The 18,206-nt window shown below is 40.9% G+C and overlaps 1 protein-coding gene across 2 annotated transcripts in view; it reads right to left on the bottom strand.

The window, feature by feature from the left end:
- LOC136852575 (uncharacterized) overlaps window positions 1-18,206 on the bottom strand; it is a 101,572-nt gene that overhangs the window by 31,322 nt on the left and 52,044 nt on the right. For both annotated transcript variants that reach the window (XM_067127385.1, XM_067127384.1), the window contains exons 6-11: window positions 16,295-16,458; window positions 15,863-16,026; window positions 15,285-15,418; window positions 4,335-4,447; window positions 4,033-4,187; window positions 3,522-3,717 (exon numbers count right to left, since the gene is read on the bottom strand). In XM_067127385.1, coding sequence (XP_066983486.1) covers window positions 3,522-3,717; window positions 4,033-4,187; window positions 4,335-4,447; window positions 15,285-15,418; window positions 15,863-16,026; window positions 16,295-16,458 — 926 coding nt within the window. The remainder of the gene's footprint in view (window positions 1-3,521; window positions 3,718-4,032; window positions 4,188-4,334; window positions 4,448-15,284; window positions 15,419-15,862; window positions 16,027-16,294; window positions 16,459-18,206) is intronic.

Below are 18,206 nucleotides of genomic sequence, written 5' to 3'. Positions count from 1 at the left end.
CTTCTTGCCCCTAGGTTTAGGCGGGGCTCCGCCTCTGGAAAGACCTCTTCCTCGAGGAGAGGATCTATAGGAAGAAGCTCCTCTATGAAAGGGCTTCTGTTTCCTGGAGGTCTGACCCGACGACGACGACAAAGGGACTGCCGGGCGTTTGACGAGTGGGCCAAGAGATCTTGAGTGGCCTTCTCCTTCGAGCTGGCGGCGAGATCCTTGATCAAAGACGGGGGAGAGATGGCTCGACAACGGGGCGAACAGCAATTCTGCCCTCTGCGACGGAGAAACTGACTTAGTGTAAAGTTACAGTACAAGGCTCTCTTCTTCAAGAGGCCCGTACAAAAGAGGGAAGCCAGTTCCTCCGAGTCATCCCTGACGGCCTTGTCCAAGCAGATCAAGACGCTGGACAGCTCCCTCAGGCTGATAGAGAAGGAACTTCTAATCTTAACGTCTAGAGTCCCCAAACACCAGTCCAGGAAATAAAAGACTTCCATGGGACGAAAAAGTCCCTTCAAATGGAGATCCGTCTCTGACAAAGTCCACGACACTTTGGTTGCAGATAGGAAGGACCTTCTAGGCGCGTCGACCAAGGCAGCGAAGACCCCTGGGACGACGAAGGAACACTTGAGCCAACGTCCTCTCCGGTCTAGTACCACAAACCTACCTTGTCGCAAAGCTTGGACGGAGGCAGGGTAAAAGAAGTCTTGCCTTGGGTCTTTCTTTCCTCAATCCAGGTGTTAACCTTCTTGAAGGCCTTCTTCGTTGCCAGAGACGAAGTCATCTTAACAAACCCCGACGCTCTCATCGTCTTGGACGAAGTTAACTGCGAAGGAGGAGAGAGAGGAGCCGAGGGTTTGAACTTGTTGCCAAACAAGTCCTTGAGAAGACCGGCTAACACCTGGTAGACCGTAGACGAGGAAGTAGGAGGCTGCTCAAGGTCTGCAGGCTCCGACTCACAAGAGACTTCTCTCTCTTCAATGGAAGAAACCAGAGAGTCTCCCAAGTCCTTGGGAGAACGAAGACCTTGCGGTGCAACACGCAGAAGGGAGCTTCGATTCCCTGCAGTCTTTGATTGCTCTGAAGCGTCACGCTGAACAACCAAAGAGGCGTCCTGATGAGCGTCCAGCCGAGCGTCCTGCACGGCAGCAAGAGGAGCGTCCTGACAAGCAGCTACAGAAGCGTCCAGGATAGCTGTTTGTGGAGCGTCAGGCTGCAGCCAATCGCCACGATGGCGATCCAGCGAGTGGTCTTTGATTGCTCTGAAGAGTCACGACGAGCAACCAAAGAGAAGTCCTGATGAGCGTCCATCCGAGCGTCGTGCATGGCAGCGAGAGGGGCGCCCTAACGAGCAGCTACAGAAGCGTCCAGGATAGCTGCTTGCGGAGCGTCACGCTGCAGCCGATGGAAAAGCGTCGAAACACTCAAAGAAGACGAAAATACGCCTTGAGAAAGAGGGCGTGGCGTCCTCTTCTCTGAAGCTTCTCTAAAGCGGCGAGAGTCCTTCCGAGAGTTCCACCCTTGCACGGGAGGGCGCCTCGGAGGGGCGAAGCAAACCTTCAGGATACATGCACGAGCACGATCCTTGGCAGCCTGAGAAACGTCAACAGATCCTGCCGAAGGGACGCCAGATCGGTGGGAAGCCCCCGTAACCCTCTTGCGGCTTTCGACATGTCCATTCCCTGAGTCCTGGGAGTCCGACAGAGGTCCAGGCCTAGAAGCGTTATGGGGCCGATCTGAGAGGACGAGAAGCAGTCCTTCAGGATACGTGCAAGCGCACGATCCTTGGCAGCCTGGGAAGCGTCAACAGGTCCTGCCGAAAGGGACGCCAGATCGGTGGGGGTCCGCGTAACCCTCTTGAGGCTTTCGACTTGCCCACTCCCAAAGTCCTGGGAGTCCGACAGAGGTCCAGGCCTAGAGGCATTATACGGCCGATCTGACGCCCCCTCCACTGCACTAGGGGGATCACAACACTTACTGCACTTTAAAGAGAAATCACTTTCGATTCCAGAGCACGGATGGTGTTTATAATTTGTAACGTTCCAATTTTAGTATAAGTACTGCCGAAGCAAGTACTTGACAAAAATAAATTAGGCGAAAGTATCATCTTCCGCTCCAAATTGTTGTCTTAAATTTGGATCTAATTGCTTTCCCCCCGAGAAGCTCGGGTTTACAGGAGAGGAATAAATATCCTTACTCTACTAGCACTCCTGGAGGAAGACCTCCAGATCCTATCACGCTCCAACTTGCGGATATAGGCAACAAACACCTTCCAGCTTGCATCCGGCAAGTCTCACACTCCTTGCAGCGATCATTTAATATTCACCTCGTGCATACAGTGTGAGGATCTACCAAAGTCTTCGGCAGCCTCACCTTACACTCATTCGCACAACATACTCTGAAGCTAGCAGAACTAGCTCCAGACATCATTCAAAGAGCAATCAAAATCAAATCCAAAAAACAGTCCACAAAAGCGTATGCCAATTCACAATCCAATCACGATGCAGCCGTGATAAAAACCAAAAGTCAAATCGAATACTTAAGTGAAAAATAACGAGTTTACGAAATCCAAAGACGGAGGTACTGAAAACAGATGTTGGCAGTACCGGCAACAGAGAAAATCTGAATAGAAAACGGGAATGGTTCCTGATACCCGCCTCCCAGCGGCGGGAATGGGTACTAACCACCTGGCCCCACTGCGTGTGCCGTGAGTTTTTTGAAATTCTGTCGGACTTTGGAGAATACAGCTATATATATATATCTGACAGGTAAGTCTCATGAACAAAATTTAGGATATGGTTAATTCTACCATAAAGATAAGTGGAGTTGAGCTTCAGGGAGGATTTTTTTTACTTTTCACTTAAATGCAAAGAGCAATCAGCTGGCCTAACTAGTTGTATTTTCTTTGACTAACCTTTGAAATATTGCAATTAGCTAACTTTCTCATAGATACACAAATAATGAGACAGCTTCTTGCAGCTCTAGGAACCTCCTACAAATGTGCATTACTGCTGGCTGACCGCTGCTTTATTTCTTCAGAGGGACAGAAGCATCTGGGATAATTCTGTGGCATACAAGGGGGCTAATTGTTTGTTTTGTTGTGAAACATTGTAGGTCTCACTTAGAGCAACCATTTACCCTGCCCAATATAATACCTGAAGGTCAGGTAATTTACCTACCAAGTTAGTTAGTTATAAAAGATTTGTTTAACCAGACCTCTGAACTCTCTTAGGGTTCTTCTCGGGCTGGGAATTTACCTACCAAAGTTCTAGGTACCATACCCATACACTGCACTCACTTACATTCCTTGTTACTGTTCTAGCAATAAGCAATATCCTTGGGGGAAGTGTCACAGCAGTTACTAAGTTATTTAGTCCAATATCACAGACTATTATACCAGTAAATTCACACTGCATAAAGTATCCACTAATCTTTCAGTAAATATTATATCAACTTATCAAAAAAATATTCAAGTTATATCAATTATACATTTACAGGCATAATAAACTGAACAATTCATTGCCATATCTTACTTTGAAAAGAAGGTTTTCCCTTCTGTTCATAAGATCATGCATATACTCAATGTTGGATGGGTTGGTAGGAAGGTCAGGACTGATACCAAGGGGTTTAAAGGCTGCTAGTCTCTCCTTGGCAACCTTCTGCATTAAAACACTGTTGTCTCCCTCAGCTGTCATAGCAGCATGTGCTAAGCCCAAGAATGTACCAAATCTGAAAAAATACAGCTTAGTTTATACAATAAATTATATGAGTTTTACTTAAGACTTAAAATTAATATTTGTATAAAATACATTCATCTGTTCATATATAATACAATCATATAATTCAATTATATAATCCATATAATTCAGTATAAAATACGAACTCCCCTGACTATTATGCAGTACTTTGGCCCAAAGGAAGCTGAGATGCTGCAAGATTTTAATACTGTCTTCATACACTGCAACCCTTAACCCTACTCCCCTATGTACAGTAGTCTCTATGACACTGAATTCATCCTATGCAAGAGAAACAAAAATCATATACCTGTTACATGATAGGTATCCTTGACCACCACATCGTTCTCTGCAAACAGATACCACTTCTTCCAAGTTCCATGATGCAAGAGGTTTGATTACACAACACATCGTCACCACCTCTGGGTGCTCAGATCCATCTGGTTTTTGGAATGCCCAACGACGCTTGTTGTAAGATAAAGATAACAATAATAACAGCAGCAATTTTACACTTTACAGTACTTTCATCGTTCTAATAGAAAGAGCCTTTAACATCTGAAGTAAGAGAACAGATTTATTTCATTTCCAAACCTAAAATAATCTTATACTAACTTTTACATAGTCTAAACCAAAGTTGATAGCATATGTTCTAGCCAAAAGTGGCATAAGTGCTCGCTGCTGCAACTGGTACTGAAGGATGGACATGTCAGATTTTCCTCTGGGACCTGTAATATAATATAAACATGAACTACAGACAAAAATTTAAATTTCTTCTTATCTGGAATAAAGTTCAACAACACATTTGTATAAATCTTTCTAGCTTGTACCTTAAAAAATATGGATAAAATATAATCCTAATTATCTGGGATAAACCATTTTAAGTATCAAGATGCACCGTCAAATCACGGATAAGTAGGGTATTTGACTTTATTGGCTGAAGCTCAAAAGAAGCTAAGGCTGAGGCTCTCAAAAGGGAGTTCAGGGTGATATCAAAGGGTTAAATAAACTAAATTTTTTGGCGGAACCACAATCACATACACCTTGATCTGATGCAGAAAGCAATAGCTATTATTGCTGGTAGCACAGTCATCAAAAGTTTGCATACGCTACATCAGTTCATTATGGTAACCACTCATTTTTTATTCATTCTTCACTAAATGAAACAAAGTTGCTGGTGCTTATTTTAAGCACCAGCAAAAAAAATCAAAGCTTGTCTTAGTCTTTGACCAATTTATTCTCGCTTAATAACCAGAGTTGTGGTCTTCATTTCCTTCCAGGACTGTGCTAAGCCAGCACTGAATGATAGCAATAAGATCAAATGCTCTGAGTTTAGCCAATCTTACTCCCAAGGGTATCTCCTCTATCTCTGTTTTTTTTTTTTTTTTTATTTATGGCTATAATCTATTACTTGAATTTTCTGGAGTAACATCTAGTTGGGTGTAAAAAAAAAAAACCTAAAAGCTGGCCAACCTTATTATTTACCTCTTTATGAGATAACTGAGTAGGGGCATTATTGAGCAACAAAATTCTCGTAACAGATGACATAATACAGTTGGTGGTCTTTGTGGTATTCTCAACTTTATTGCTGTGTTGTTTTTGTATTAGTAAAGCCATATGTATTAATTAGTATGGCATCTCAAAAGAAATATGCAAAAGTTCTATCATCTTTGAATAAAAATGTTATTTTTGTGATAAAATCAAGTTTCATATATACTTATCAAGTAATTACATAGCTATAGTTTCAACTTGCATGGCAGCTTAAATTTTGAAAATCACGGTAGCGCTTCTTTTGTTTTGTGTACGTGCCTAGCCCTGCCCACTTTCGGGGAAGAAGAGGAACAACATAGCAGAGAGCTTCAATTTGCTTATGCCCTTATGTCCATGCAAGGGGAGGAGGGAGGGCTCCGATTCTGTAATTGCTTGGTAAGTATATAAGAAACTTAATTTTATCATGAAAATATAATTTTCATATAAGTAACTTACCAAGTAATTACATAGCTGAATTCCACATTGACAGGAGGTGGGATACATGGATATATTCTATTCTAAAACATTAGTATGGGCAGTCCTCGGTTATCGGCGGGGGGTTCCGTTCTGGGGGTGTGATGATAACCGAAAATCGCCACTAACCGAAAATCGGCGATTTCCGGCGCTTTTTCGGGCTTATCGGCGCTGAAAAGTGCTGATTTTCGGTTATCGGCGCCTCTGTTAGGTATGTATTGGCACCAGTACCCAATTATCGGCGCCGATAAGCGGAAATCGGCGATTAACCGTTAGCCGGGGACTGCCTGCAATGGTAATGAATTTGAGAACAGAAAAGTTGCTAGCACTGATAGAATGTTTATTGCTTCCTTACCTGCTAAGAGACCTACTGCAGGTAGATACTGCCTCTGGTTGGTGCTCATCTTATCCTGTAGTGGCGTGGCGGTATAGCCGTGGAGTGCCTCTACATAGGTGGGAGCTCTGCATTGAAGGACATTTCCGATGGCTAGCAAAGCATCAATAGTTGCCTCTGCCCTGGGCGCAGTACCACAATAAAAACAACCACACAACGCCATCACCTACACCACATAATAAAAAACCACTAACCATCCACTAAAAAACTGGTGAGTACTCCAGGTACATGGTGCCCCCAGGCTTCCCTAAGACTCGACACCCTATGTCAAGGAGAAGAGAACAAGGATAAAAGGAATGCTTCCTACCCTTCGTCCCCCAAAAACTATGCCAGCCACTGACAACGGACTCAGGGTACTGCAGTTTTCAAATACCGTTTCCACTTCACGTAAGTAGTCGTAAAAATCGAATTACACCTCCAATACATTGATTGAAGAATAGAGGAGAGAGACAAGTTATGCCTAAAAGCTAAAGAGGTAGTGACCGCTCTGATCTCGTGAGCTTTAACTTTAAACGAAGACATGACATCCTCTCCAATCTGGGAATGTGCTTCAGTAATAAGGTTCCTTAGGAAGAATGACAAAGCATTCTTAGAAAAGCTTGAAATGCTGACCAGAAAGCCATTTTGAGATTACAGTAATATCTCGAACTTGCGCAATTCAAGTTGCATGAATTCACAGACATGCAAACTTTTCATTGGAACCTAACTAATTACCATACACGAGTTTTTCACAGACACGCGAATGCTGAGAAACCCTGCAAAAGTGTTTATGTTTAATTTTTTATGTAATTTATAAGTTTTCAAGCTTTAAAGTGTAAATTAAATAACATTAAACAATAAAAGTAATAATTTCTCTCTCTCTCTCTTTTACTGAGATGAGAGAATTTTTATGGCACATGTACGTACTGTATATGTTTATTTGTTTTGTATGATAAATAAATTTTTTACCTAATAATAAGTACTGTACTAATTTCCAAATATTATTAATAATAATAATAATAATAACAATAATAATAATAATAATAATATAACTGAAATTATAAAATTCGTATGTGATACATATTTTAAACAAACAAATATTTTTCCCTCATCTTCTGTAAGAAGCTCGAAGGTAAAAAGCTGTCAGACATGTCACTTTAACATGACAAGAAGGGAGAGTGTTGCTGATTAGTGGTCAAAGGTTTCTTGTAATTCTCTCTCTCTCTCTCTGTCCATAATAATTCATGAAAAATTCCACTCTCTTAAATAAGGACAACTGTTACCTCTCTCTTTCTCTCTCTCTCTCTCTCTCTGTCTCTCGTTCGTAGTTAGCTCAACCTACATATTACAGTACTGTCTCTCTGTATGTCTTTAACTGTACAGTAGATAATTTTAAATTGATCCAATTTTTACCTCTACCGTTTACAAAGTGTAAATGTGCCGTTCTAAAACATAAAGACATAGAGCATTTCAGAACAAAGAGAAAGAGACAGAACAAATTTCATTTAAAAGTTAGTTTAATACCGAATTTCCATCTTTTGATATCTACTGAAAGAATAACTTTCTCTCTCTGTCTCTGTAATCATCCATAAATAAACTTGATATTTCAAGTGAGGACAATCTCTCTCTCTCTTGTTACTCTCGTAGTCGCCGTAATAATTGATAAATAATTTCACTGTCTTAAGTAAGGACAACCCTTATCTCTCTCTCTCTCTCTCTCTCTTGTTCATAGTCAGTGCTCACACATTTTCACAACTTATTATTTCTCTGTACATCTTTACCTGTACAGTAGTTAGTTTAAATTGATCTAATTTTACCTGTACCGTCTACGAAGTGTAAATGCGCTAGTGTGGCAAATATGTTCTAAAACATAGAGACATAATAACTAAGAGCTGTATAGTCAAAATAAAAAACACTGTTTGTTCATGAAAAAGCATTTCAGAATAAAGAGGAGACGTAGAATAAAGAAGTTATTAAAAAGAGGTTGAGAAGACTTCCAAAAATAGATCGGTTGGAAGGAGAGAGGGACAGAAATTCTCTTCCAACTCTCTATTTTAATGTCAACCATTTATTTCTTTTTTTACGGGTAATGTGTTAAGTTAACTTTCAAATGAAATTACAGTAACTTTAATTTCATTTAAAAGTTAACTTAATAATTTGGGAGCATGATTAGGGTCATATTTAGTGTTTAAACTTTAGAAATAAGCATTTATTAGCATTTTTAGAGACCATGCCCAAATTACGCGAAAATTCACCTTGCGCGAGAGGTTCTGGAACCTAACCTCACGTAAGTTCGGGGTATGACTGTACATCTAGGTTCCATGCAACCCACTCCAACTTCTGTTTGGATGTGTTGAAGGACTCAATAAGGTCTGAAAGATACTGGTTCGAAGATAGATCCAAATCTCTGTGACAAAATACAGAGCCTGGCACGGCCCCGTAACCTCTAATGGTAGAGGAAGACAGGCCTCTACAGGCTCTCAAAAAGAGCAGAAAATCCGCAATCTGCGTTATAGACGTCTGAGAAGACAAGATGTTATGTCTTCTACACCAACTGCAGAAGACTGTCCACTTAGCTTGGTAGACCTTGCTAGAGGATTGACATCTACAATAAGCAATAGCTTCTGTCGCTGTTCTTGAAAACCCTTTTGCTCTAATGAGTTTCCTGACAGTCTGGATCCTGTCAGGGCAAGAGTGGATAATCCTCAATGGAAGCGCCTGAAATGAGGATGTCTGAGAAGACTTGGTTTTTAGAGAAGTAGTCTTGGAAAGTCTACTGGTTGTTCAAGGAGATCGGGGAACCACTCCTTCAGAGGCCAAAACAGGGTTACTAAGGCCATCATCACATTTTGATGGGCCTAAACTTGTTTAAAACTTCCCTTATCATGCTGAATGGTGGGAATGCATAAAGGTCCATGTTCGACCAGTCCTGTAGCATGGCGTCTGTTGCCCGTGCCAGAGAGGGCTGGAGAACACAACTGTGGAAGACGATGATTCCTGGAGGATGCAAAGAGGTCTAGGGTCAGTTTTCCCCACAGTTTCCACAGGTCAGAGCAAACCAGTGGATCCAGAGTCCATTCTGCGGGGAGGACCTGTCTGTGACAACTCAGCTTGTCTGCCAACACGTTCAGTTTGCCTTGAATACACAGAGTGATGATCCTGGTTTGATTCTGCTCTGTCCAGAGAAGAAGATCCCTTGCTGCTTCACAGAGGGAGATAGAGTGAGTACCTCCTTGTTTCTTGATGTAAGACAAGGCAGTGGTGTTGTCCGAGTGGACCGCCACTGTCTTGTTGAAAACCTCTGTCGCAAAGGAGTGAAGGTCCAAATGAACTGCCTTCAATTCTCTGATGCTGATGTGCAGTTTTCTCTGTTCCAGGGACCATGTCCCAGAAACTTCCTTGCTTCCCAGAAGAGCTTCCCAACCTAGATCCGAGGCATCTGACAGAGGTCTAGGTCAGGGCTTAGAGGCAGGAAAGATTTTCCTTCCAAAGGTCTGCTTTTTGACTTCCACCATCGCAAGTCCGTCTTGATTTCCTGAGTTATGGGAAAAACAAAAAGGTCCGGATGAACTCTCCTGTCCCAGCTGGCTCTCAGGAAGAATTGCAGCACTCTCACATGGAGTCTTCCTAACCTGATGAACTGCTCGATGGAAGCCAGGGTTCCTAAACGGCTCATCCTCTGGTTGGCTGAGCAAGACTGTGGAGAGAGAAAATTGCTCACCATCTGCTGGCAGGATTTGACTCTCTTGGGAGACGGAAAAGCCCGAAAACTATGAGAGCTGATTGTCATCCCCAAATAAAGAATTTCCTGCGTCGGAGTCAGCCAGGGCTTCTGAAGGTTGACTACTAATCCTAATTCTTGAGCTAGGAGAAGAGTCTTCTGCAGGTCTTTTGTGCACTTCTTTGAAGGGGATTGAAAGAGCCAATCGTCTAAATACAGAAAGATATTGATGCCTGTAAGTTGGAGCCACTTTGCTAGAGGGGCAAGAACTCAAGTAAAGGCTTGAGGAGCTGTAGAGAGGCTGAAGCACAGGGCTCGAAACTGATAGACTCCATCTCAGAAAACAAACCTGAGGTACTTCCTGGAGTCCATATGGATGGGGACATGGAAGCATGCATCCTGCATGTTGATGGTGATCATTCAATTGCCCTGGTGAATGGATGACAGGATTGTCTGGTTGGTTTCTGTCTTGAATTTTGTCTTTTGGATGAAGAAATTCAAGGCGCTGATGCCAAGGACAGTTCTTCAACCCCACAATGACTTGGGGACTACAAAAAGATGGCTGTGAAATCCCTCTGTTCTGACGTCTTCAATCACTTCTACAGCTCTCTTCCTAAGGAGGGAAGCGACTTCTTCCGACAGGGCCAAATACTTAACCAAGCCTACTGAGTAGGCAGTCAAGACGATTGGAGAATTGACTAAATGTGGCTTCTCCCTGAACAGGATGGAGTAGCCCTCCCTCAGGACTTTCAAGATCCATTGTTCTGCTCCCCTTGCTCTCCCAAAAAAGAAGTCTGGTTCCTACTGGAGCATGGAGGACAGTCTTACACTTCCGGGAGGAAGGCTTGGAGGAGGTCTTCTTAACTGTCCGGGCAGAGAAGCGAACATTTGACCAAGGTCTAGACTGGGACCTCTGTCTGCTGCTGCGAAAGGGCTGAGGTTGGAGAGAAGAGACCAACTTGGCGCCAAAGGCGGCCAACTCCTTAGGATGTTTCGTTGACTGTGCCAAGAGGTCCCGTGAGGACTTCCTTTGGAGGTCCGAAGCAATCTCTTTCACGTTGAAAGGAGAGACAAGAAGAGCTGACTTTTGAGAAAAAGTAACCTCCTTGGTGGTGAACGAACACCAAAGCTCCCTCTTCTTAAGGACCCCCATAACGAAGAGAGTGGCCAGCTCCTGGGAGTCGTCTCTGGTTCCCTTGTCCGCACACGAGAGGACCCTAAGCCAGTCAGAAGCAAAAACCTTCTGGTAAGACACAGTTGTACCTTCCTCGCAAGAGCTCCTACCGACCAATCTAAAGACCTCAAGACCTCAAAAACCTTAAAAATGTTCTTGAGCGGGTGATCAATTTCCGTCGATGAGAACATCACCTTCATCGACAAGAATGCTGACCTGTGTGATGAGTCAATGAGACTGGAGAAGTCCCCCTGGGAGGAGGCAGCAACTCCCAAAAAAAGGAGCTTCTCCTGTGGCGTAAGATAAATACCTCCTATGAGAAAGTCGAGAGGGAGGAAAACTAAAAGAGGCCTTTCCTTGCTCTCTCTTCTCTGAGAGCCTATCTTCTATCTCACTCAAGGCCCTCCTTGAAGAGGAGGGAAGAACCATTTATGGTGTCTGGAAGAATCAACAGGCTGGTTACTCATCATGAAGGCTGAAGCAAGAGAAACTGGGGCTGCTGGAGTAAAAAAAAGTCTGGAAAGCTTAGCAGCAAATACCGCAGCAGGGCTGCATAATCTGATGGAGCAGTGTCCTGGTCTAGGCCTTCCTCTTCTGACGAAATAGGGGACAAAGACAAGTCCATCGAAGCCTTAGCTGAGGAAGGTGCCTTCTTAAGTAAACCCAAAATGTCATCAAGTTGGCGCTGGATGGGAGTCAACAACGGATCAAACACTGTGGGAGCAGGAGGACCCAAAGCAGGCATCTGACGAGGAGGAACAGGCGTACGAAGGTGGCGCCGGGTGCTCAAAGCTGGTGCCGAAAGGTTGGGAGTTGGCGCCAGGAGCTAGGGTGCTGCTGGGCGCTCGGAAGCAGTAGACTGGCGCTCGTGAGATGACTGACACTTAGACGAGGATAAAGGGTGCTTACGAGTAGAGGAAGAACACTTGGGAGCCATGTACACACTCTACTGCAGGCCGCTCTGGAGAAAAGCATTCTGGACTGTCTAAGGTACTGCAGAAAGGCTGCGGGTTATGAGAAGGTTCTCTGAACCTCTTACAGGGCAGCAGAGAAGAGCAGTCCGCATCCGCTGCGTGCCTTTTCAAGGGCCGAGACTCATCCACAAACGCCACTGGTGCCTCTTGTCAGGAATGGACGCCTCCGAACCAGAGAAAAAGTTAAGTATACCTTAGTTTTACCAGACCACTGAGCTGATTAACAGCTCTCCTAGGGCTGGCCCGAAGGATTAGACTTATTTTACGTGGCTAAGAACCAATTGGTTACTTAGCAATGGGACCTACAGCTTATTGTGGAATCCGAACCACATTATAGCGAGAAATGAATTTCTATCACCAGAAATAAATTTCTCTGACTCTTCATCAGCCGGCGGCGGGAATTGAACTCCGGCCCATCGAATGACGGTCTGAAGCTCAACCGACTCGGCCAACAAAGGGCTTCCGAACTAGAGAACAAATGATGCACTTCCATACTGACGCCTTTCCAATGACTGTCTGTCGCAGCCTGAGAATTAACAACATGCTCGACCTAGGGGCAACTACGCGTGGGCAGACCCCACCGACCTCCCTTGGGCTTCCAGTACAGTCGACCTGCGGTATTCGAGGGGGATGTGTACCACAAACCGGCCCCCATAGCTCAAACCCCTCTAAAAATGCTTATACCCAAGTATTTTAAGTTTTATCACAAACAGTTAATTTAGTCATGAAAATTATATGAAAATACAGTAATTAGTGGATATTTCTCAGTGGAAAATACCGTGAATAGGTGAATTTTCCATGAATAATGGGTATACATGTTCCATAGAGAAATCCGTGAATCGCTGAGTCCACGAATTGTGAGAACGTGAATCTGGGGGTTTACTTTATGCCTCCTCCCAGGTGTAGGGGAGTACGACAGGGACCTTTGTCTATTTGAGTCAGCGGGATGAGAAGCCACCTCCTCCACTAACACTGCACTGGCACTCCTATCACTCACTTTGTCCATCAGGACCTTAATGGATGCCCCTAATTGGGCCACAGTGTTCACAATTAGACTGAATTTCTGGTCAAACCTTGATTCAAGACTGGCTATGGGATCGGGGTTCAGAAGCGTGGGAGCCAGGCAAAGGAGTAGGTGGTGCAGTCAGAGAACAGGAGATGGGAGATATAACAGGCACAGGGAAGAGATGACAGAAATATTGTCATCAACAGAAGACTTAGGAGTAGAATCCTGACTAGCTAAAGTCTTACTATCGGCTCTAGAAGCTGCCTTTCTTTTCCTGTCTCTTTCTAACTTGGTCAATCAAATGGGAATTTAAAACTTTCCATCTTTTATCATCCTAGTCCTTACACTCGTTACAAGTTAAATCTATAAAACACACTTGCCTCCTACAGTCAGCACAAAGGGTATGTGAGTCATATGAGGACTTAGTCAATCTTGTATTGCAGCCTTTGCTGCAATAACGAATACTAGCTGAACTTGAGTCCGATATGTTACTGTGAAAACAAGTCTCAAACTAGGCAAGTACATCTTAACTTAGCAAAACAAGTCTCTAATCGGTGAAAATAAGTCTTAATCCTGAAAAAACTGGTCTCAAAACAAAGCGTAACTACTGCTAAACGTGCCGAAGGCTACCAAAAGTAAAATACTTTACCAATTGGGAAAATATCAACCGGTCAGCAATCAGAATTCCAAAACACGCTGCTTCTTACGACCAATGTTCAGTCATAAGCCGACAGAAACAAACTGAAGTTCTTTGCTAAGCTGTTCCTCTTGTTTCCCGAAAGTGGGTGGGGCTTGTCACCTAAACAAAACAACGAAGCACTACTGCAATTTTCAAAATTTAAGCTGCTGTGTGAGTTGAAACTATAGCTTTGTAATTACTTGGTAAGTTACTTATATGAAAATCTGCGTTAATTAAAATGTTAGTGTTAGATGATACAAAAAATTCTGACCATCAAGGATTGTTTTTATACTCCTTTCATTTGTAAGACCTAACCTCACTTTTTCTCTCTCGTGTTTTTCTTAAAATGTTAAACGTATTCTGTGTTGCACCTCTCAATGAAAACACATTTACAGATACTAAAAAGTAATAAAACATGCACAGTAATCATTCAATATCTGCAGTAATAGATCCCAGGGAGTGCCAAATATAGGGAAAACCAGTGCATTTATGAAAGAAAATGATCATAACTCTGACTAATAACTAGAATAAGCTGTTCATTGAACAGAATACCACTAAACCCATGGAATCCACAGACGAAAGACCAATAAAGCGCAAAATTATAAAAAAGCCACTAAACAAATATGTATGTATAAAACAACAATGAAAAGAAAATTTTGCAGGTGTGTGTACACATGTATAGTACACATACAGTACCCTATACTATATCGTATTGCACAGTTTGTGTAATTATAGCAAAGTTTGAAATTATCAAATAAAATAAGGTACAGTTGTAATAAGGATTACTGTACACTGTATAACATTCATGCCTGTCTCTCCCTTTCTCTTATTAATACCTGCAACAGTACAGTATCAATTCATCTTTTGAATTTTGTACAAATCTAGAGTAAACAATTTTATCAAAATCCTATAATGCAGTAATCACTGAAAGTATTAAATACTGTAATAAATTCAGTTCAGTATCTTAAAAAATAATTTTAACACTTATCAAATCACATATCTAACTGTAATACGGCAGAGATGATGTTCCCAGGTAGCCAATAGAAGAGGCAATCTTACCCACCCATGACATCTGCATTAGACTGAGCAGCATATGTATGTACTAATCAAGCTTCCCTTGCTAAGCAAAGGCTACTGGAACAGTAGTTTTGCTCCCATTAGATGTTCACTCCATGCTCATGTTTGAGTCACACAGGATTTGTTTTGTTGTGCATGCTGAATTATATTGTGCAGCTGAAGTATATATGCTTTTACACGAATTCAGAAAAGTGGATCAGAGAACGATTACTTGTGCTGGTTCGTACTGTAAAAGAGGGTATTCTATATTATTGAACTGATTTTGGAAATTTTTTTTATGTATAAATATAACCTGAGGTTACCAAGTAAAGATAAGGATGCTTATCCAGGATAATTGGGATTTTACTGCATTTATATTTATTTTTTAAGATTTTCACATCAAAACTCAATTAAGCTTTCTGATGCTTTGTTAAAAAATTCAACTATTTCTAGACTTGAAAATCTGTGAAAATTTAAGGTTATATTCTCTAAGACTATATATGAATCTCTTTCCAAAAGAAATATAAAACATAAAAAGAAATAAAGAATGCATGCACACTGTGCAATAGCTAACTCACCAACAGTAAGCCGTGAAGCAGAGTACTGAAGAGCAACAGCAAGAGATGCTTTGGCCCCACCCATAGACATACTAGCAATGCAGATACGTCCTGACAATAACTGATCAGCTACAGTGAGGAATCTAGCCCGAGAACTGAAATTAGAATTAAAAATTTAAAAAATCTGAGTCTTTGGAGAGCATAAAACTCAAAATCAGAAAGAATATAAAGATTTACACCTAAATAATAAATTTTTTGATTTTATAAAAATTTTCCTTCTGATAACTTTCTAGAGTTTTGATCACACCAAAATATAGGAAACACTTAATACTCATAATATTGAGGTTTTAAATTTCCACGAAAAATTACATTTCTTTTACTACCTATCACAATTTCCAGCCCGAAAAGAACCCTAAAAGGGTTCAGAGGTCTGGTTAAACAAATCATTTATAAATAAATAAATACTACCTATCACAGATTCTACGAATGTAGTTTTATGTACAGAATAGTTAAAAAATTTCAATGGTAAATGCACACTTGTGTACATAACAGTTTAAAAATTTCAATACTAAACAAACACTAACAGTCAGCCAGCTTACCTTCTAATCTGTGAAACAAACTCTCCCTCTGCAGTAACATCACTAAACCTGTTGAGGAGATTTTCACGAGGAACGCGGACATTGTCAAACACTAGTTTGGCATTGTCAACACCATTTAATCCCATCTTATAACCCATGTCTTCAACACGAACATTGGGCATTACCTAAAGAATAATAAAAGAAAAACAATCTTCCACACACTGGTTACAAGTACCAAGTAGACTGTTAATGATAAATTCCATATCCCTGCTGAAAAGTTTGAAATGTCTTATATTTTTATTGGTTAGAACTCAGAAAAATGAAATTTCCCTTTCATATAAACAAGTTCATATCGTCATATTCTATATAAAAAATTACATTTATTACTTATGAGATAACTATCCAATCTACGATAAATTTTACCACGTTGCCTACACTGCTGATAATACTTACATTCAAATCATCATCACGAATGCGAACTAGAATACCATGAATGCCATGATTTACACCTTCAACAAACATCTGTGCAAATACCACAACATGCTTGGCATGGACTGCTCCATTGGTGATCCAATATTTCTGTGCCAGTGTTGTTGGGGTGTTGACAATAAATTCACCTAGAAATATTTAGTTGGTAAAATTATCCCACAATCATGAATACTGTACTGTATACATTTTAAAGAAGAAATTTCTGTTCTAAGACAAACCAAATACAGTATTTTGTAACAGGCATACTGATTATCAGGAGACCAAACCATCTTACTCCTAATGAGGACAGTTGATTCAGAAACTGCTCAAGGTGTATCACCCACCAAACAAACACTTCTCAGCAGACTGATGAATATGTTGGGATTTACATCCCACTTATATTTAGGAATTTAATAAATGGATTACTAACTGCAATCTTACTGAAAACCAGTGGAGTCTTCCAATGATGGACCTCATTAGTGGCTTTCTCTGGTCATTGCCCATTTCACTAACCTAATTTCTCACTGAATGTGTTATTTAAATTGAATGGCATCAACCATTTTACTAACAATCCACCTATTTTCTCCAGGTCTTCTTGCAATTATTTTACTTTTTTATCATTAATAGCAATGATACAAATTCACATGTCATCAGCAAACTTATTTTGTTGGTCAGCCATAACTACAAGGCATTTATGACCCAGCAAAGAACCCATAAGCATTCTAATGTGACCTTATGCCAATAACAGAATGTCTATTAATGACCACTCTGCTTTCTGTTCATCAGCCAATTTTATATCCAGCCTCTTCCTTTATTTACAATACCTAGACCTATTATTTTCGCCATTGATTTTTCATAGCACAACATCAAATGCATTCTGGAATCCAGACAGAGTATATCTGTTGTTCTACTTTTATCATATGTACCAAACATGATATGAAAGAACTCCAAAAGAGCTAAAAGAAAATCTTCAATTATGAAATCCATGCTGGCTGTCTAGAATTGCTGGTACAATATTTTGCAGTTTCCATTCACTCCAAATAACAATATAATACTGTAAGACAGCTGAGATGCAACAAACAGAAATCATGAAAACAACAGTATGAACTGCATTACAGAGACTATGTGGCTGTGTTTGCCTATACAGTAATACCTCGATCTTACGCAATTCGAGTTGAGTGAATTCACAGACAAGCAAACTTTTCATTGGGACCTAACTAATTGGCATATGCGATTTTTTCACAGACATGCAACATTTGCGAAATCCTCAGGAAACCCTGCTTAAGTGTTTATGTTTTGTTTTTTAAGAAATTTATAAGTTTTCACGCTTTTATGCATAAACCCTGTATGAAAAATATACTACTTTTATTTTTGTACATGTATAAATATGATACAAAGGTAATTACAGCACATACAGTTAGTGTACTTTTCCAAGATGTGATACCCATTCGCAAAGTTACTGCACTTTTCAATGATACCCCTGCAGAAAGTGTATGTTAAATTTTGAAGTACATTTATAAATTTTCATGCTTTTAAGCATAAAACTGGTAAGGAAAATTTGTATTATTTATATTTTTGTACATAAATATGATACAAAGGCAGTACAGTACTAAAATATATCAGACATAACTAAGAGTTGTACTGTATTAGTATCATTCTGTGAAAATTACTTTCTTAACCTTGGAAAAAAGAGCTCATGCAATCTGTATTACATGTAATTACAGCATGTACAGTTAGTATAATTTTACAAGATGTGATACCCATTTGTTAAGTTACTGCATTTTTCACAGATGTGATACCCTTGCAGGAAGGTGTTGTTTAATTTTTGAAGTATTTTATGTTTTCATGCTTTTAAGTGTAAAATCGGTATGGAAAAGTTGTGGTACAGTCCAATATT

The sequence above is a fragment of the Macrobrachium rosenbergii genome, chromosome 25 (genome assembly GCF_040412425.1).
Source record: "Macrobrachium rosenbergii isolate ZJJX-2024 chromosome 25, ASM4041242v1, whole genome shotgun sequence".
Lineage (NCBI taxonomy): Eukaryota > Metazoa > Arthropoda > Malacostraca > Decapoda > Palaemonidae > Macrobrachium > Macrobrachium rosenbergii.
This window is presented reverse-complemented; position numbering and strand designations above follow the sequence as displayed.